At 43.2% G+C, this 21,239-nt stretch overlaps 1 protein-coding gene across 3 annotated transcripts in view; it reads right to left on the bottom strand.

The window, feature by feature from the left end:
- Window positions 1-21,239, bottom strand: part of BANP (BTG3 associated nuclear protein) — a 99,851-nt gene that overhangs the window by 76,055 nt on the left and 2,557 nt on the right. For all 3 annotated transcript variants that reach the window (XM_031060174.1, XM_005424771.3, XM_031060175.1), the window contains exons 4-5: window positions 8,041-8,163; window positions 6,332-6,507 (exon numbers count right to left, since the gene is read on the bottom strand). In XM_031060174.1, the coding sequence (XP_030916034.1) occupies window positions 6,332-6,507; window positions 8,041-8,163 (299 nt within the window). The remainder of the gene's footprint in view (window positions 1-6,331; window positions 6,508-8,040; window positions 8,164-21,239) is intronic.

Raw genomic sequence — 21,239 nt, 5'->3', positions numbered from 1 at the left:
TGCTGAAATCAGAACTTCATGCCCTGTCCTGAATATATTTTTATACATTTGCAAATTGTTTGTATTTTTTTGCCTTAATTTGATCCTTTCTTTTTTTATCCTGAGCCAGGATAGGTCACACTGGCTGCTTTCTGCTCCCAGTACCAGGTGCCATCTGAAAAATAAAGTGGTTTGGATGAGTTGTGCCTTGTTTTGCATGCCACTGTGTCTGGCCTCACCACAAGTCTGGTTACCATTATCAGGGAAAACAACAGGCTGTTCCTCAAGATAAATGGACCGGGTTAGAAAAATTTGGGCAGATCTGGCGAAGCAAAAACATCTCTGGATCAATGTGTACATTTTTCAAAGAAATTCTAGGAAGCCTGAATAAATTATCCTCCAGCTGATCACATCCTTACTGCCTTACAGCTCACAGGATTGCTGTTGGATATAGGAATTTTTATTCCTTATGGAACACCTTTTGCCTGCAGACTTTTTTAACAAACGTTGTTAACCTACATGAACCAAAGATTTTGTTCAATTTGCAAAATCCTCTCTTTTTTCTGCTGGCACAGAGTCCAGAACATACTGTTTTTACCACATGCAACTGTTCTTTTATTGCTCCCAGCCTGGAAAAAAAGACATTATCTTGTTATTCTGACCTATGACCACAATCCCCCCACTAAATTATCTCTTGCATTTTCCTCCTCCTTTCAAACAGAAAGGGAATTTATTTTATAACCATTTTGCATTAAGCATGACTGAAGTTAACCATGAATCCACTGCAGCTCCGTGAGGGCACAAAAGCTGAATTATTCCTTATTTTAGATCAAAATCATTCCTGCCAGGCTGCCAACACATCTGGCACTTTGCAAGGAGCAAACACAGGACTGGCACCCAAAAATCTGGTGGACAGAGGAAATCCAGAGCCAGTTCTGAGTCAGGCACAAACACCCTGAGCTCTGGTGTGGGGTAGAGGAGAATGGATAAGGAAGGAGAAAACAGATTTGGAATGGGGTGGAAATTCCCTCTGAGCAATTAAATACATAAACACTATTGACTAAATCTGGATCACTGGAGGCTCCCAGCACTCAAACATCCTTCAATGCATGTAGAATAGTTCTTTAGGTGCATTATCAGGCTTTGGAGGTGATATCTAGGTGGAATCTGGGGGGGAAAGGTTATTTAGTGCATGCACTGTAAAAGGCAGACTCCACCCCCCAGCGCTGCACAGCCATACCCTGCTGCTGCTGCTCCTTAAACACTTCCAAAAACTCAGCCAGTGTCAGCTGGGCAGGAAGGGAGCCCTCAAAGAACACCCTTCCCTTCAGCTCAGTGAAGCACAACTGCACACACTCACCTGGAGCTCAGCCCTTCACACACCTTCTCATTTTGCCCTATTTTTCTTTAATTAACTGAGGAAGAACTTCATGCCCTGGAAGGCGGCAGAGCCCTGGCACAGCTGCCCAGGGACAGTGTGGGGTGTCCCTCTCTGGAGACATCCCAAACCCACCTGGAAGTGTCCCTGCCTGGCACTGGGTGATCTCCAGAGCTCCCTTCCAACCATTCCCTGATTCTGTGAATTTTCCTGAGGACCCTGCTGCCCTTTCAGGGGAAAGGAGCTTCCTTGCCCTTTTTTACACCAAATATCAGATCACCTCTGATCATTTCTCCTCCCAGTGTAGAAAGCCCTGCCAGCTTTATCAAAGTTCCTTTCTGCATTCACAACCCCATTCCCCCCCACCCACCAATTTCTAGTTCCTCTCCATTGTTCTTTTTCCAACATCACAAAATTTGCCTTTATCTCCATTCTACTGAACCCAGTTTGCTTTCCAGTGCTGGTTTTGACTCTTTTTTGCTGCATTTCTTTTATCTCCCAGCACAGCTGACCATCCATCCCTGTTTGGGACGTGCTGCCACGCAAACAAGGAATTCTCTGGGAACAGGAGAAGCCAGTGTGGGGTCAGCAGCAAAAAAAGCCCTGTCAAGAGAACAAAAACCAGACAGGGACTGCTCTGGACATTCTCTCCCACCCAGGGAAGTGACAGACACTGAGCTGTTCCATTTTTCCACTGGGATAATTGGGATAGGCTCCCCTGGTCTGACATGAGCCTAAAAGCAAAGCCAGGCTCTGCTCTAGCCCCAGGAGCTGTCAGTCATTCCTTTAAAACCAGGGAAAACAAAAGGAAACACCTGCCCACAGAAATACTGGAATTAACATGTTCCATCACTCCAAGAAGTTGTGTTTATTTTACTCTCAAGCCTGGGTGCAAAGTTGGCAGTGGCAGCAAAAGACTGGTAAGTGCAGAGAGGCAGAAAGATGAATTAATCTTTAAAAAATTAAAATAAACCCCAAAAAAACAAATCCTAACTTAGAAAAATAAACCTCCATTTCTAGAGAAATTAAATAATGTTTTGGCTGATGTATAGAAGATTCAACATCGGCATCATGTGGAGGGTTGGAACGAGATGAGCTTCAAGGTTCCTTCCAAGCAAAACCATTCCATGATTCTGTGATCTTTTAATGAGCTCCTGTCAATTAGCAGAAGTTCACAGGGGCAGTGATTAATTGGCAGAGACTCCAGAGCACTGACTTCATTAATTAAAAATCATTAAGTCCATGGAAGGGAGGGACAACCACACTGTAACTTCACCTCCAGATGCAGGAGTGGGATTGAAAGCTGTGCTAAAAGAAAGGTTAAAGAGCTCTAAAGTCATATTCAGCAAAACCTCCTCCAGCACAAAATGCAGCTCAGACATTGGGAATTCTGCCTGAGGAACAGCACACATGGCCTGGGCACAGAGCTGGAGTTTTTCACTGCACTGCTCTTGTGGAGTGGGGAAAGAAAGGTTTCATTTCCTTGTGAATATCAAAGAAAAATCCCAGAATCATGGAATGGTTTGGGTGGGAAGGGACTTTGGAGATTATCCAGTTCCAGCCCTGACACCTTCCACCGTCCCAGGCTGCTCCAAGCCCTGTCCAGCCTGGCCTGGGACACTTCAGGGATGGGGCAGCCACAGTAAATCACATTTACTGATTTCTTGTGAGTCTGCTCTGGGAAATTCATTCCAGGGCCTTCCCAGCTTCACAGGGAGGAATTCCTTCCCAGTATCCCACCCAACCCTGCCCTAGTTCAGTTCAAACCCAGAAGAATCTCATGCTCCAGGTAAATATCCCAGAGCACAAAAAGGCTGTGGCTGAAGGAGACCCAGTCCCAGCTCACTCCCTGTGGATCCAGACCCAGGAGGAATTTTGGGAACAGCCCCTGCACTCACAGGTTCTTCAGCCTCAGCACAACATCAGTGAGGCATCACTTGTTTGTTAAGAATAAGCCTCAGTTTTGGTGAAATCCAAGAGAGATTCCCTTACTTTATGACTCATGGAAGGATGTGATCAGATAAGAAGTTCAGATAAAAAAAGATCCAAAAAAACCTCAGAGAATTAAAACCCATGGACTCAAAGGGCTTTTTAAAACCTTGGAAAATGTGTTTCACATCAGAAAATCAGATTTCTAATGTGGATTTTGCCCTTTTTTCCTTGTTTAATACATCTTTGTTATATTTGGGTGGAGGTGGGCCAGCATTAACTCCAAATATCCCTGTGGCAGACACCTGCAAGAAACTTGTTCATCTGCTGGCTCCCAATAATTGGAAAAAAAAACCCAAAGCAATTCAATTTTTATAATTTTCTTTGGCTTTCATAAGTCCTCATCAGTGTCTCCACATCAGCACCACATCATTGTGTTTTAGGGTACAAAAGGTTCACTCCTGCTCTGCTCCAGCTCCTCTCACTGTCTGTACCTGTCCTGAGGAGTTTGGCAGGAAACAGCTCCAAGTGCTCATCCCATGGGTGAGATCTGAGCCTGCCTGAGCTGGAAAATCCGGTGCACAGATAAGTCTGGGACACAGAGCTGCTTGGATTCCCACTTGGAAAGCAAATCCTCAGTGCTGCTTAATGCTGCCATTATCAAATGACTGCTTCAGATGCCAAGTTGAGGAGACAAGACGTGACTGAGGAGTTTTCTCTGGAAAAAACATCAGTCATCCTTTAATTAACACCCAGTCTCCCCTTATCTGCTCCAAAAATACATGGTCACATTTCCAGCTCAGGGTTCTCTGCATGAGAAACTGGAGGGACAGGACACAGAGAATGGTTTCACTCCAGGGTTACATGGGATTTTGGGAAGGAATTCCTCCCTGTGAGGGTGGGGAGGCCCTGGAATGGATTTCCCAGAGAAGCTGAGGCTGCCCCATCCCTGGAGGTGCCCAAGGCCAGGCTGGACAGGGCTTGGAGCAGCCTGGGACAGTGGAAGGTGTCAGGGCTGGAACTGGATGGGCTTTAAGGTCCTTTTCAACCCAAATCATTCCATGATTCTATGTCTTCAGAGCCATGAAGGCCCAAAGAATTGATTAATAAATGAAGTTCTGTGCAAGGAGGGCATTAAGGACCAGCTGCAGCATTCAGAAACTTCAGAACTTTAAAAATGGACAAGAACTCTGGAAAGCACAGGAAAAGAGTCTCAAAAGAACTGAACAGAGAAAACCTTTCCTTCTCTTACCACCCTGAAAGTGCAAGGGCAGTGTGTGAAAACTGAAGAGGAAAATAACACTGGGCCATCACATCCATCCTATGCAACCATTATAAAATAAACCATTACAAAATAAACCTTTATAAAATAAACCACTATAAAAGACATTTCCTCATGTTTTGTGCATAACACTTAATGGCTCTCCTGCTCCAAAAGTTTATCAGTGAAACTAAAAAAGCTCTTCCTGTGCTCTTTGTTCTGCACATGACACTGAACTGCACAAAGCTCATTGTTTTTAAGCCTAATTAGAATGTTCACAATTAAATAAATGCACTGCTGTGTTTGAAGTGAGAAGATGCTGCACTCCAGAACTCTCAGTAAGAACACAAGCATGCCAAAATTAACTGGATTTTAAAAAAACACATGGACTGAAGTCACGGTGTTCAGTCAACAAAAAACAGCCTTGTTGTACACCATTACTGGAACTGGGCTCAAAGCTTCTGAATCATTATTTTTCAGGGACAGAAAGGCAATAACACTCATTTTTAAATTATCACAATTACATGAAAGCCAGCAGAGAGCAAAGAGCGCCTTTACAGAAATCCATAAAGGCACCTTATTTCCCTAAATCCTGGAAATATCCACAGCTCAGTGTCAGACAAACCCAACTCTAAGCAGAGTTCAGTTGTGCTTTCCAGAGCCAAGATGACAGAGTGGAGCTGTCCTGAACACCTGGTGTTTGGTTTCAAGTCCTGAGCTGGGATCTCCACCCAGGTTTTACCTCTGCACACCTCAGAGTCACCTGGAATTCTGCCCCAGCTGATGAAAACCAAGGGCTGCTGTGACTTTGCCTCTCCCTGCACACCAGCCCTGTTATTCTCCACCTCTTCCTTTATTAATAATTGAATTTGTGCCACCCTGCAGGTGAAGTCACTTAGCAATTTCCTCCCATGCAAGGGCAAGGGCAGGTGGAGGGGGGTCACTGATCTGATCCTCAAAGCATTCATCAATCTCAGAGATTTTGAATGGATGAGTGTTCCAGAGGTCTGAGGGAAATCAGATCTGCAGACATTAATGGATTAGGTGTTTCTTCAGAATTTACATGCACATCAATGGGTCAAACATCACATTTGTCTGTGCAAATCTGTGCCAGACCAAGGCAGAAAAGGAATTACACAACCAACATCCTCCTGGCGCTGGCAGCTTTGCTCCTGGCATAGCTGACAGAGCAATACAAATTCTGGAATCACTGAAACTGAAAAAAACCTCCAGGATCAGAGTCCAAGCTGTGCCCAGTCCCCACCTTGTCCCCAGCCCAGGGCACTGAGTGCCACCTCCAGTCCTTCCTGGGACACTTCCAGGGATAGACACTGCAACCCTCCCTGGGCAGTTCCCATCCCTGACCCCCCTTTCCATGGGGAAATTCCTGCTGCTGTCCGACCTGAGCCTGCCCTGGCCCAGCCTGACCCCGTTCCCTCTGCTCCTGTCCCTGTTCCCTGGAGCAGGGCCTGACGCCCTGGCCAGACTCTTGCATTGCCCAAGGTGTATCCTTTGAAGGCCTTTAATTAAATCCCTACTTTATTCCTTTAACTCTGTCCAGCCTCTGTTCTCAAGGCATCATTGGTTTCTCAAGACACCTGAGGGCTCTGAGGCCTCACACAAGCCCTCACACGACAAGGCCTTTAGGACATCAGGCCTAAACAACACCAGAATTGTGCTAAATTACCAGACCTAAGGAATTACAAGCATGCACACTAAGAGTACTGAGGATACATAAAATGTACATTAAAAAAAGGCAAAATCTCCCCTTGGCCCCCCCGTACCTTCGGAGTTGAGGGTGATGAGGGTGACGTTGTTGCCGATGCTCTGGCTGCCCACCTGGCCGCTGTTGGACACCGAGTCGCTGGCCTCGGAGCCGCTCTCGCCGTCCTCGTTGTGGCTGTCGTCGTGCCCGGGCACCTTCACCACGATGGTGTTCTGCCGCCGGCCTGGCACCGCGCTGTGGGCAAGGAACACGGGTCACCTCCAGAGAACAGCCCTCAGCAGAGTGTCAGCAAGGAATATCCAAATTCCAGCGTCAGTTCAGCTCGTGGGCCTGCACGTCATTGTGAGGGCCAACACGGGTCACCTCAAGGGAACGGCCCCTCAGAATGAACATGAGCATGGAATATCCAAATTCCAGCATCAGTTCAGCTCGTGGGCCTGCACATCGCTGTGAGGGCCAACACAGGTCACTTCAGCCCCTCAGAAGGAGCATGAGCATGGAATATCCAAATTCCAGAGTTACTGAATTCAGCTCATGGCCCTGCACATTGCTGTGATGTCACCTCCAGAGAACAGCCCCTCAGCATAAATGTGAGCATGGAATATCCAAAGTCCAGAGTTACTGTATTCAGCTCGTGGCCCTGCACATCGTTGTGAGGGCCAAATAAATGTGTTGTATGAAATGGACTCCTTTAAACCACTCCTGTAGAACTATGCAGCAAAATTAAAAGTCACACTGTGGGCAAGAAACACAGGTCACCTGAAGAGAACTCTCAGAAGGAATGTGAGCATGGAATATCCAGATTCCAGCATCACTCAGTTCAGCTCGTGGCCCCACATGTCATTGTGAGGGAATTAAAAGCACTAATTGACAAAATAAATGTGTTGGATAAAATCAGTTCCTTTAAATCACTCTGCTCCTGTGGAACTGGGAGCTATCCAGCAGAATAAAAATCACACAGAATCACCAGGGGGAAAGAGACCTTAAAGATCATCGAGCCCAACCCATGCCCTAACACCACCTCAATTAAACCCTGGCACCCAGCGCCACATTCAGTCTCTTTTTAAACACATCCAGGGATGGTGACTCCATCACCTCCTCAGGCAGATGATTCCAGTACTTTATCACGCTTTCAGTAAAATACTTTTTCCTAACATCCAACCTAAATTTCCTTTTGTGCAGTTTAAGACTTTGGCCTTTGGGTCACACATAGCAGAAGGAATAAAAAAAAAATCTTAGGTATCAACTTCCTACATCTGCCTCAATGGAAACGTCTAGGCCCCATCTGCAAAACAAAAGAAATATCCCAGTAATTTATAAAAATATATTAATTACGACCATTTTCCACCCAGAATCCCCAGGTCTGCTTGTTTAAAATTCACTTTAGATAGTCCAAGTTTTCCTTGGACTGCATATTCCTCCTTCAGCTGGTTAAATACAGGATTTTGGCCTGTTCCCAAGGGATTGTGCATCCATGTAAAAATCCACAGCTATAGGAAACCCTTGTTTAACTTAACACAGAGATAATCCCAGCAGGATGCTCAGATAATGCCATCAGGATGCCCAGATAATCCCAGCTCCTCCAGGATGCTCTCTCCCACCAAGAGGGAAGCAAGAGAACCTATCCAAGCCCAGGTTCAATCTTTCCCCCATTATTACCTCAAGGACTCCTCATTTTTCCCTTCAAATTGAAGGTGAAAAACTGGCCTTTGAGAGTGGCCCTGGCCAGGGAGGGAAGGAGGGAGAGTTCCAGGGAATGGCACTCACTTGCTGAGGATGTTCTCCAGGGAATCTGCTGCTCTGCTCAGAGGTTCCTCCTGCCCCACCATCTTGGCCACAATGGAGTTCTGCCGGTCGTTGTTGAGGATCACCGTGGTCTGAGGGACAACACTGCAAAAAAAAAAAATAATCACAGAGGGAACAGGAATGTAAAGGAGCAAAGATTATAAATAATCCATGAAGAGGGTTTTGGTTTGAGTAATCCAGGGAGGGTCTGGGCCTCGTCCCTCTCCCGGCACCGCTGACGCCGGCAATCCATCGAGGCTGACACCGGCACCACCTCGAGCACTCTGATTTCTCCAGAGGATGGATGGCCCCTATGGAATTATATAAAAGTCCACGACCCCTGGGGAAGCAAGAAGGAATTCATCAATTCAGGACACACAGGGGGAAGTGTGTAAATCACAGCTCCACCAAATTCTTTCTGGGAGAATCTGAGTGGTTGCAGAGGTGCTGTGGCCAATTTACATGGTAATGCATCAGTTTCAGTGGGATAATTCCTAGGAAAAGAGAATTTGAAAGTATTTATTGCAAAAGTGGACAATGAGCATGGTTAAAGGGCATGTGTTGTCCCCTAGGGTGGGGAGATGAGCAGCACAGGAAGCATCAGAGCAAACAGGACCAGACTGTAACTGAATAAAAACAAGACCAAACTACTTCTGGTGTGCATTTCACACATTAAAAAACCCAAAACCAAACACCAAAATCATTTCATGTGTGAGAAACCAGAAAAAGCTTCTCTTATCACTCCTGATGACAATGGAGAAGGAAAACTCAAGACAGGCTAAGTCTATACTGAAGTGCAAAAGGAAATATGAAACCAACCAACAACTGTCTCCACATGCAGATGGGCACCTGACCTGTTGGCAGGGAATATTCACATTACTGTCACACCACACTCAATATTCCCAGGCGTGGATTTCAGACTTAAAACTGTTCCTGCTGTGCTCAGGGAGAACTGAGGGAGAGAAATGTTGGTTTAGTTCCCCTTTGCTCTCCCCACGGTAAACAGCTTGTTCTTGTATTCACTGCTCCAACGTCCCAAACGTGACTGGGGGTCATTTATTTTCCCCTGGCTAATTACTGAAACACAAATTAAGCCAATTTGGTGATAGCAAGTGCATTTCCTTCAGCTGCAGCAGGGCACACACTTGAACATTCTCGTGTCTGTGTAAGCCTCAAGTGCCAAATTATCCATCATCAAGGAAAGATAAGGCCCTGTCATGGAGCTGAGGATGAATGGATCCCAATTTTGGCACCAATAAAATGCTTGACCCCGGATTTTTTGGCTCCAGCAGCCCCAGGCTGCAATGCCCTGCCTCCCCCTGCCAGGGACTGCATGTGCTGCTGGGATTCCTCAGGGAACCCAGGGACCCCTGGCTGCAGAGCTGGGCAGGCTCTGGGAGATTTTGGCTTATCCCAGGCAAGGGCAGACTCTGCCAGAGCTCCTCGTGTGCACTTGGAGCTCAGATTTCAGAAAGGAAGAAAGAAATGGGGGCTTCTGTTGCTTTCCTGTCATTCGCTAGAGAATCAGGACTTAGGGCACTTCCAGTCACCTGTTCCAAGGGGAAAAACCCAGATATTTTTATTTTTTTAAAAAAGACAACTTCCATCTCTTTTCTCTGCACCAAATATTTTTAAAAAACCCCAAAGGCTTGATAAAAGAGGGAGATGTGGCAGTGCTGGCAGCTCCCAGGCCAGCAGCATCGTGTGTGTGCTCAATACATTTCCCAAATTATCCAAAGAGCTGCCCTGCAAGTTCTCACATCTCAGTTTAAAATGTTCAAGTATTTTACACTTCCTTTCAGACACTGTTCTTTATCAGCATCTCCCTTGCAATCACTTCTGAAGGCCTGTTTAAAATGTCACTTACCAAAGCTTCTTTTTAATGAAGACTCTGAATAATTAATTTCAACTGGAGAGATAAATGCAATAAAATTACATTTAGAAAGTCCTTAGCATTTTGCTCTTATTAAGTTTGTATCTGAAGAAAAAAATAAAAGCCTTAGCACTAAAAATTGGCATAAAATAAGGAATTGAGGGGGGTTGCTTTGTCTTAGGAATGTTCATTTTTATGGACTTGCTTGAAATTCTTCTTGATATGCAATCTGGACCTCCCTTGGAGCAGCTTGAGGCTGCTCCTCTCATCCTGTCCCTGCTCCCTGGGAGCAGAGCCCAATTCCCACCTGGCTGCACCCTCCTGGCAGGGACTTGTGGAGGGTGATAAAGAATTTGCTTCCCTGGGAGATGTTCCAGTCCCTGTTTTCAGATTTATTTAGAAATCTGATGAATAGACACAAAATAAAAAATGGAATTCTACATAAAATCAAAATATTGGGCCAAGCTGACAAAAATCCATTAAAATTCATTACAGCCAAGTGCATCCTTGGATTATTCCAATTCCTTTCTTCAATCTCTCCATCTCTTTCTGAAGATGAAAGAGCTTTAACCATTCCTTCTGTACTAAAACAGAGAGAACACAAAGGAGGAGGAGGAGGAGGAAAGCTTTGGATATTCCCTCAGACCCCAAGGGAAGCAATTTTGAGTGCTGCCAGTACTCAGGGGGAAGATGGAAAGAAAATATTCCAGGGGTCAGGGGGAGTTTCACAAACCCAGAGTGACTGCACAGGCCCCAGAACTTTCCATTTGTGCTCACATATTCCTTTCCCCACAAGCATTAGGACTTGGAGAGACTGGAGCAGCAATTTGCCTCTTCTTGGACACAACTCTCTAAAAAAAATTTAAATGCATGCAACCTGCAGATATTTGGGAATTTCTTAATGCAGTTCCCTGAATAATCTGTCAAATTACAGGTGAAAATAGTCCTAAAAAATAAACATGCCAACCAAAGATTGCATATTCAGCCTCTGATTTTTTTTTATTTTTTTTTAAATACAAAAGGCCAGTCTATATTTTGCATAAGGAAATTGCTGGCAAAGGTCATTTTCAGTATGGAAAATGTGTGAGTCAGATCTGATCATTCATCTTAAAGGCTGGGGTCCTATTGCCAATAACCTGCCAATCACCCAGAGTGCAGCCAGAGACAGAAAAGGACTTTTGGCAATGCCAGGACCATCCTCTCCTCTTCCCAGCTGAGCTTTCCATTTGGAGAGAGAGAAAAATCAGGCAGAAGGAATGAACTGACATTTCTCTCTTCCATAAGAATCAAAAGTGTTTCTCTAAAGAACTGAAAATGACTTGGAGTGAGATTTTCAGGCAGGCACATCCCTTTGTCCTCACTCCCATGGATCAGTACATGGAGAAGCATTAATGGGAAGAGGAGCTGGAATTACTGCTGGAAAACTCTGCAGCCTAAAGGAAAGCTAGGCTGGAAAAGAGCCCTTGACCTCTGGTATTTTCCAGTTTAAATTAAAATATAAATGTACAGTTCATGTGTGGAGGAGTATCACAATTATCTCTAGCAGGGAGAAAATCTAAATATAACAAATATTGTTGTACAAAGTGCTGTTTTCCTTATTTTATCCCTAGTTTATCTTTCACTAACACTCGTGTCCATCCTTAACAACAGCCCCTTTTTACATCTTTTCATCATTATTTAGGCAGATAATGTCCCAATGCTCCTTCCTCCTGATGGCCACCTGCTTCCTTTGCCTGCTGCTGACAGAGTTAAGGATCCCTATCCAAAAAGGAGAGGGAAAACCCACTCAGGATCTTCCACTGCAGCAAAGCCACCAACTGGCACAGAATCCATGAAATGGGTTTGGGTTGATGCCCCAAAATGAAAAAACCTGTCCACAAGCACACTGTGCACAGGCACCTCAACAATTCAAATTTCAAGCTCCAAATTCGTGGCACAGGCAACTGCCAAAAAAGCAGCAGGGGCATCCATTATTTTCAGAGAGCTGAGGATTAAAACTTCTCTTTGGATTCTGGACATGCCCCAGAGCAGAGAGCCCAGGAACAGCCCAGGAACAGGACAAACCAAAGTCCACCAGGCAGGGCTGGAAAAACTCCTGGAGCTGAGAGGCCTGGGAGCAATTTATAATAAAAGATAAAGCAAATGCTGCTTGATCCAAACAATTTAAATACAGTCAATGTTGAATTTACAACTCAACTCAGTACAAATCAGAGATTTTCCAAATTACAAAAATCCATCTTTGACTACAGAGGACCCTCTGGTTGGCTGGAGGCAGAGATTAATTACCGGCTTTAAGATTAAATTAAATTTTTTAAAATTTAATTTTAATCCAATTTTTAAAGCTGTTAAACTCTCCTGGGGATTACTGTGCTCTGAGAAAAGCTGAACCCACCTGGAGAACCAAACTCCAATATGACATCACCCATTTCCAAGGAGCTCATCAACTCAAACCGTCCTATTCCCAAGCCAGGCTTCCTCCTCCAGGGATTTTCCACCACCTCGATGGGGACACAAATTATTTTAGATCTTGGTTTAAAAAAAATACAACAAAATTTTAAAATCTCTTATTTTGAACACAGCAGAAACTGTAAAAATTAAGTGTGGTGACACGGGATCCAAGGAACACTTTGCTTTTAATACACAAAACTAGGAAAAATAACTAAAAAGCAGGAAAAAACCCCAAGGAAAATTAGAAAAAATATATATAATAAAAAAGGAATAAAGAGAAAATATATAATTTTTTAATAAAAAATGGGAAAAAACTTTTAAAATATTTTTTAAAAGGAAAAATGGAAAGAAACATGGGGGAAATGAAAACATGGGGGAAATGAAAACATGGGGGAAAAACCCATCCAGGCAACATGTGACATAACCAGGACTGAAAAGTGCTAGGAATTACATTAATTATCAGTCTTCTACTTTTGATTATGGCCAAGAAAAGGCCAGGTCATGCCATAACCAGCAGGTCAATACCACCCTTTTGGAAGAGAAATGTACTCATAAAAATACAACAGCAGAGATATCTTGTTTTCAGCCAGTCTGGGAAGAAATTTACAGTTATTACCCTTCTTTGAGCCTTAACTTCCTGAGGCAGATAAGGAGCAGCACTGCAGCACATGGAGATTGTGCTCAGTGGGAAATGAGGCAGCTGCCCTGACCCTCAGCAAGTTCCAGGAGTGAAATTATTGATTAAAACAGAAATTCTGGATGTTTAGAAAACACAGTTTGAATCAGGAGGAAAGATTTGGAATCCTTCATTATGAAATTAGTTACTTGCAGATGGTTTTCCTGATTTTCTGACAAATTCTGGTATCAGCAGAAATCTGATTCAAGAACTAAATTAAAATTAGATTTAAGCATTAAAATCTTGGGGGTGGAGGAGGCAGTGCTATAAATTGGATTTCAAAATATTAATTACAGGAAATGAAGCCTCACTGATCACCAGGTAACAAATAAATACAATTATCAGGTTCCTGCAAACACCCCTGAGTTCTTTCTAGGAGTTTGTAAATAATTCTCACCAGGTAATTCTGCTTTTCCAAGTTCCCAGCCAGCTCTGTGCCCTTGCCACCATCACAGACATTTTCCAGCCATTCCAAGGATGCTTGGAATAAAATTAGGGATTAAATCTCAAATTTCCAGATCCCCTGAGGGCACCCTAAAGAAATCCTGCTCTTCCCTTGGTATGAAAAACACAATTTCAGGAGTTATTGGGAGCAGATTTCCTGCTCATGGAACAAAGAGATGGAGCTCGAGATATGCAAAAATGTACAGTTCCTAAAAAAAGGGGGGAAATGCTGTTTGGAAAGACATTCCAAGGGGTTTTAGGGGTTTTTAGGGGTGGAAATGCAGCAGAGTTAAGGGGCAGCTGCTGCCAAGGAAAGCAGATGGAACAGGGGCTCCAACCTCAGCGAGATCTGGGAGAGGTTCTGGAGCCACAAAGGGTGGAAAAGACCTCCAGAATCAGCAATTTCAACCTTTTAGGGTGGTTCATCCTTGGGAATCCTTCTATTGCTCCTTTCCATCCTGCTTCAAGTAAAACTGAGGCCCTTCAAACCCATTGAAAGAAATAAATTATTTATTTTTCAAACGCGAGTGTTTTAAATTACTCTAAATTTCAATTATTATATGATTTGCCAAAAACAAGACTGGTAGCTTTTGCAATACTTAAAAACAGAATTACTGATGTTTTAAACTGCTCTAAACTGGTACACAAATTATCCTGGGACACCCCTAAATCCCTGTCATTTCCAAACCTTGTCCCTTTAATCACTAATTAATTACCTGCTCTCCATTCATTGTCTGGCACTGGCAGAATTAACTCCCCGACCTACAGGAAAAGTTTCCAAGGTCTGCTTTTACTGCTGAATTTTCAAATTCCCAGTGACTGAACCATTCAAAATATTTAAATTCTAGAACTCAAATGGATAAATAAGGCTTTTCTGCCCCCTTCTGTTTATTGTCTGCTCAATAAATTAAATATATCGTGTGTAACACAGGCTTTCCCAACCCAGTGCTCTGCTTCACACTGATAAAGATTTGTAGAGTTTCACTGAACATGATCCCATTTTGCAACATCCACAAAGTAAAAAAATGCCAACTTTTATTAAATATAATAATTTTTTAATTGTTTCTTTAGGCAGAAAGCAAAGATGAGCCCTACAAAGGCCTGAACCAAATTCTACTGTATATTATTATGTAGTAATAATAATATTACTATATTTAGTGTGATATATTCAATAATAATAATAATGATAATAATAATACTGGCTGTGCTCATAGAGCCATGGAATTCAATGTTTTGCCTTCCCTGAAATTCATCTCATTGATGGGATTTGGCAAGCTTAACCCACATTTTAATATGTTATAATTGATTTTAAATGTTCTTAGACAGTAATTAGAGTGGCAAATGTCCCCCTAATCTGTGTCTAAACCCAAATCCTGTTTGATTCCCATGTATTCCTCTTTTTTTCCCTTCCCAGAAACCCTTACAATGAAAGGATGTTGATTTTGAATGGAACCAAAAGGATTCCCTGAGGTCTCTGACCCAAAGTAAAGGTCTCAGCTGAATGGCAATAAATAAACTCTTTATCCACACATGGCCAAGAGTGAACAGCAATCCTGCAAACCTCCCAAAATAAAGGGTTTCACATTTATCCTAAGCTAAGTTAACAGGGAAAATGCCCAATTTCCTAGCAAATAAAGTAAAATATCAAACCTGGTAACACATCTGAAACCTGAAGGAGCTTTATTGCCTAAAATCTGATTTTCAGTGTAAATTCCCTTTAAGAATTCAAAATCACCTCTTTGTAAAAGTTCATTTTGGTGGTTTAAGCCTGACAGGCACATTTGAAACAGCAGCAGTGCAATTAAAAAGATCCAAACCACACTTTTTCCATCCTTTTCTCAGCCCTAAATCATCAGCTGCTACTTGCTCAGCTCTCAGTTGAATTATTGGACTCTCAGAAATGATATTTCATCAGAAACCATTAACTTTAGAAAAACTGCAGTGGGGAGAAGGAATCCACAGTTCAAATCTTGGTCAGTCTGAAAAGTTGTATAAATGAATTCCACCCCATCCATGCAGGAATTACTGAACTCTGTAAAACCCAGCTGAAGGGATGATGGTAAATTGTTGGTTTCATTCCATAACTGACCTTTCCCTCTCCCCTGAAATGCCGCAAGTCAGACACTGCCTCCAATTCATCAACAAATTCCTGGGCCCTTGGCTCCCCAAAATCCGAGTGCAACACTCCTGGAATGAGAAATTCCACAAGAACTCTGCTGTGGGAGCTGATTCGTGCAAGAGGCCACTTCCTCCTAATCCTGGGGGAATTTGGAATTCATAAAAATTCCAGCCCTTATTTCCAATAATCAACCTATTTTCAATAATCAACTGGTGTTGATAAATCAAACAGATCACAGAAATCTTCTCCATGAAATCCATGTGGCCAGGAAAGCAAAATAAAATTAAACCTCAAGAGGTTGAGGCTGACAAGTTTTGTTGACAAATTAGGAGATTTTGGAAAGCACTGTCGTGTTTTCCAAGGAATTAAAAATGTCAAGTTTTGGGAGGCTTTTTCTTTTTTCATTCCACAGCCAAAGAAACAACAGAACTCTGGATAAAGAAAGAGGAACTGACAGATAATCTAATAATGTCTTTATTTCATTTGTTCTGTTTATAAACTCAATTTTTGAATGCAGGACAGAACTGTAATTTTCAGAGAAACTTCTCTACTGCACCTCAAGAAGGAATTTGGGTTTTTCAGCACATATCCCAAGGCACAACAATTCCTGCAGGCTGAAACTCTGCTCAGTGCTGGCATGAGGGTGACAAACACTGACTTCCCTCATGTACAAAACCACACAAAACACAATTCACAAACTCAACCTGAAAATAAAGCGTTCATACACAAATGATGTGTGGAAACCCCTTGACCTCTTTACCAGAACTGAAAACAGGGGACTCCAAAGGCTGGAAAAGCAACAATTTTGTGGCCCAATCCACAAAATTATGAAAAAACATTTAAATTCTCACCCCCTAAACTGAAATTTCACTTTACCAAATTATTTTACTCAAAAATATCAAAATTTTATTTCCACTTCTGTACTCTTTAAAAATCTTGTGATTCCAAGCAGAATTTTTTTAATTCATGAGATGTTAATGATGATTTTCTCACTGTCAATATTGACTCTGTTTCCCCACTGGGAGTGTAACCAAAATGAACGTGGTGAGAACAGATCCCAAACAATTGTGCCATTCTCCTGCAGCCCCTTCCTCCTCAATCCTCCAAGAAAACAGCCCCAGAATTCCACCTGGGAGAATCCCAGAACTCAAATATTCTAAAGAATTGTTGGTAATTATTTATGGAATTCCAAACAAACATTTGCTCCTATGCCAGAGCCTGCTGACAGACAGGGAAAGGTTGGGAATTCCTCCATCCCAACAAGGACAAAAGTCCAGCTGTGATCTTGTCCAGGCCTCTCAAAATTCACTTTTTGCACATTTGCTGCTGGGTGGGGCCCCAGGAAAAGCCAAGGATAAATAAAGGAGAAATAAACCTGGATTGCTGCAGAATTCCTGCAAACCTGGGCAACTCCAAAGCTTCTCCAAATCAAACCCTGACAGCTCACCCCAAATTTCTGAATCTGTATCTGACTCCCTCTTAGCCCCAGGCACTGCTGGGCTGTCTCCAGGGCTGAATCTGCTGCCAGGGAAATGTTTTTCCAGGCTGATTCATGGACCTGCACCTTGAAAAGAAACCCTTCACGCTGCCTGATCCTCTGCTCCTCAATCCATGCTTTGTTCCCAAACAAATCAATTAAAATCTTCCTGCAAATTCAGGGTCTTCAGAAGCAATTCCAAGAAGGAACAATTAGCTCTTAAATTGAGTTAAAACCAGCAAAAATCCTGAAGGTTCCCAATGTTAATTTATTTATCACTGAGCGAAATAAAAGGATATAAAGTGGTTTACATCCCCTAATGAGTTATAATATCAACTGCAGTGAACACAGGGAAGAGACTCAGCAGCCATTGCTCACTGATAAGGGCTGAGGAATTATTATTTCTTCTAAAAGTCTGGATTAGCATAGTGGGATAGTTTATTATAATCAGTAAAAATCCTCCTGATAAAAACACAATTAGGTTGGCCAAGGGGTTTGTAACTCACAGAAAGGATAAATATATAGATATATATAAATTTAAAAAACAGAATTCTGGCTATTTTAGGGTTTATACACCAATACCTTGATTATATTTCTTTAGGTTTCTTTGTTTTCCCAAAGGTTTTATGGAGAAGCAAAAGTATTTTTGCTAAATCTAGAACAGTCCCCCTACAATTCATTCCACACCACATTCTCTGCTTTACAACCTCATTTAAGATCACCTCAGCTCTCAATTTTGCATTATTTGACCCCAAACCCACTTGTAAACAAGGAAACAATGAGCAGAAACACAGCTCTGGAATTTGGGGACTGTGGAGCCAGGGGGCTTTGCCAAATGGCACATTGCAAAGTGGGTGGACAAGTCTTGTTCTCCAAATTCAATTAAATTTTTCTGCTGATTAAATTCAATGGTAAAACAAACATTGCAGTGATCCACACCTACAAAAACACAGCAAATTCAAACATCCCATCTGGTACCAAACTGCATCTGAGGATTAATTAGCCACATTAATTAGCCAATGTTCAACCCCCAACAAGTTTTGTTCAAGGACACCAGGATGGATTTTGGCTCATTAATTGAGTGCAATTAATCTACAGTTCCATTTACCACTGTCCCACTCTCATTAAAGACAAAAATATAAATGTTTTTATCTCTATACTTGTTGTCAATTACCCACAAATACATATGGAACAGAACCACATGTTTGTGGTCTGTTTTTTAACTGTAGCAAAAACAATAGGTGCAGGAAAACACCTGAGCTCCATTTACCTCTGGATTTTCTCCATTTACATCTGAACACCTCCAGCCTGGCCTTGGGCAATTCCAGGGGTGTCAAAGCACATACCATGATGTATGTGGAAAAGCAACAATTCTGTGGCCCAATCCACCAAATTATGAAAAACCATTCAAATTGTCACCCCTCAAACAGAAATTTCACTTCACCAAATTATTTTACTCAAAAACATCCAAATTTTACTTCCACTTCTTCTGTAGCTTTAAAAATCTTGTGATTCCAAACAGAATTTTAAAATTTGATTATATACAGAGTCTCAGCACACAATTCCAAGAGGCTTCATGCATTCCCCATCCACAGTAACACCATTCCTCACCAGAAGGCTTCAGGTACCTACCCACACAGAGTAACACCCTGCCACTTCAGAAGGCTGCAAGGATCTGCTCCTCTTGTCCTTGAGCCCTCCCTTTTATCCCCTGATGTCCATGCCCTGCACCTGTGTGCCCTCTGTCCCCTCCTGTTCATGCCCTGCCCCTGGGTGCCCTCTGCTCCCTGGTGCTTTATCAGCACCCCTGGGCACTCCATGGCTCGTTGCTCTCAGTGCTGCTCTCCTGCTCCTCACACTGTGCCCAGTTAGGGCTGGGGCTGTGCCAGCCCCACTCCAATCACCACAAACTCAGTGCCTACACAAGGGGCAGCCACAGCTTCTCTGGGAATCTGTGCCAGGGCCTCCCATCCTCCCAGGGAACAATTCCTTCCCACTGTCCCAGCTAGCCCTGCCCTCTGGCAGTGGGAGCCATTTCCTGGGTCCTGTCCCTCCAGCTCGTGTCCAAAGTCCTTCTCCATCTTTCCTGCAGCTCTTTCAGGTCCTGGAAGGCCACAGTGAGGTCACCCCAAAGCTTCTCCTGTCCAGGTGAACAATCCCAGCTCTGTCAGCCTTTCTGCTCCATCCTCTGCTCATCCTCCCAATTCTGGGCTCTGTCCAGCAGCTCCAGGTCCCTCCTGTGCTGGGGCAGCTCTGCAGGTGGGGTCTCACCTGAGGGGCAGAATCAAGGCCAGGCCCCCACCCAGCAGCACCCCCAGCTCATGGATTCCCACAGGCCCAATTCTCAGCCAGGATCCCGAGGTATTTACTGGATTTATTCCCATTTTTTTCCAAGAGCTGCTCTCCTGGCAGTGCAGCACCATCTTCCCTGAATGCCTTTAATAACCACCACCTTTGGTTACAGCAGCAAACCCAGCATGAGTTTGGTGGCAGAAGGAGGAGAAGGAGGCTGGAGAATCCCATTCCTGTGGAGAATCTGAAAAATCCTTATCCCAAACTTATGGGAAGCTCTGCCTCCTGTGATGGATGGGGAAGAGGGAAGGATACAGAGCTGGTACAATGGAACAGCCTTTAATTGGAAACAATCAGCAAGTGATAAAGGGATTTATGGATGAAAGACAGGGAATTCAGGGAAACATTCTGTCCCTGTGCAAATGGAATGTCCCCAGTGCCAAATTCAACACATCCAGCTCTGTTTTCTCTCAAGTCCCACAGGCCACAGTCTGCTCCAGAACAAAAAGCCCTCAGTGCTCTCCTGGCATCACACCTCTGATAATGTGCAACTTCAGACCAACAGCAACAAATATTTGGGGCAGAGAATCCTGCTTTCTTCAAGACTTCTATCTAAATGATGGTGTCAGACCAGCTGAGGAGCTGTCAGCAAAAATCTGTAACCCAAACCAAAAGATGAAGTACAATCAACAGCCAGGACAGATTTCTGATGGTTGCAGAGATTTAAAAACAAACCAAACCAAACCAGGCAGCTCAAGTCTGACAAATTCCTTCAGAAACTCAAAATAGTACAATTTACAGAGGAAAGCATTCACTGAGCATGAATTAATAGAGTCCCAAAGGGGCCGTGGGTTCCTGAAAAGGTTTCTGAAGCCTTTTGTGCACAAACCACAGCAAAAAGTTCAGCTCGTGCACAAGAACTTGGAGATCTCTAAATTAACGACAGGAACATTCAGCCAAGATTGCAAGAAGGTCTTGAAGAAACAATTATTGAGAAAAGAGTATTTAGCAAAAGCCCTGGTGTAAAACTCTGGTTGCTCCCTCTGTGATCCAAGTCCTTATTGTATGTACTTTGTTTCTGTTATTACACAGCTCAGCCATAATTAATCTTTTCAGTGTATGAAGCCCTCAAAAGCAGAGGTAAAAGCAGACACAGCACCTGCTTAAAAGAAAAATTAAATGCCTGCACACCTTTGTAATGGAGAGTAAAAAGTAGTTATTCAGAGCAGTATGAAGTGTGTTCCAGCTATAAAAAAATTAAAAAGAAGGAAGAAGTGTTGGAGAAAAGAGTCTTTTGTTAAGCAGATTTCTCTGGCTGGGATCACCTCGATGATAAGATGACAGACACATCAAGATTTAGGTATTTAAAACCACATTAGGGGAGTGAGACACAAAGGGACTGCAGGTCAAGCCTGCTCTTTCAGCTAAGTACATTACATTATTCAACAGATTTTCCACCTCCAGCTTCTAACTCCAAAAAAAGCAGAGATATTTTTCTAGCAGGATTCTTTAGCAAACAAGTTCATAAAACACAGTCCATTGTATTTCTGGTGAAGAGAAGTAAAATGAGAAGCAATTAGAATGATGATGAACTCATTAAGTCAAAACAGCTATAAATAAAAGCAGAGCAAGTCTCAAAAACCTGTCTGAAAAGAGCTGCTGAGGCTTTTCCAGGGGATGGATGAAGGAGTCTGGTTTAAGTCAGGATGAAATGTGGGAAGAGCTGCAAACTGTCCCTGGATCAGCATCTGCTTCTGAGTAACATCACAAAACTGCTACAAAAATTACCTTCAAGAAGATAAATGAACTCTACCTCCACCAGCAGCCTCTTGCCAGCTGCACACGGAGCAGG

Source organism: Geospiza fortis, unplaced genomic scaffold (assembly GCF_000277835.1).
Source record: "Geospiza fortis unplaced genomic scaffold, GeoFor_1.0 scaffold102, whole genome shotgun sequence".
Classification (NCBI taxonomy): domain Eukaryota; kingdom Metazoa; phylum Chordata; class Aves; order Passeriformes; family Thraupidae; genus Geospiza; species Geospiza fortis.
Note: the sequence above shows the minus strand (reverse complement) of the source record. Positions and strands in the feature narration are given on the sequence as shown.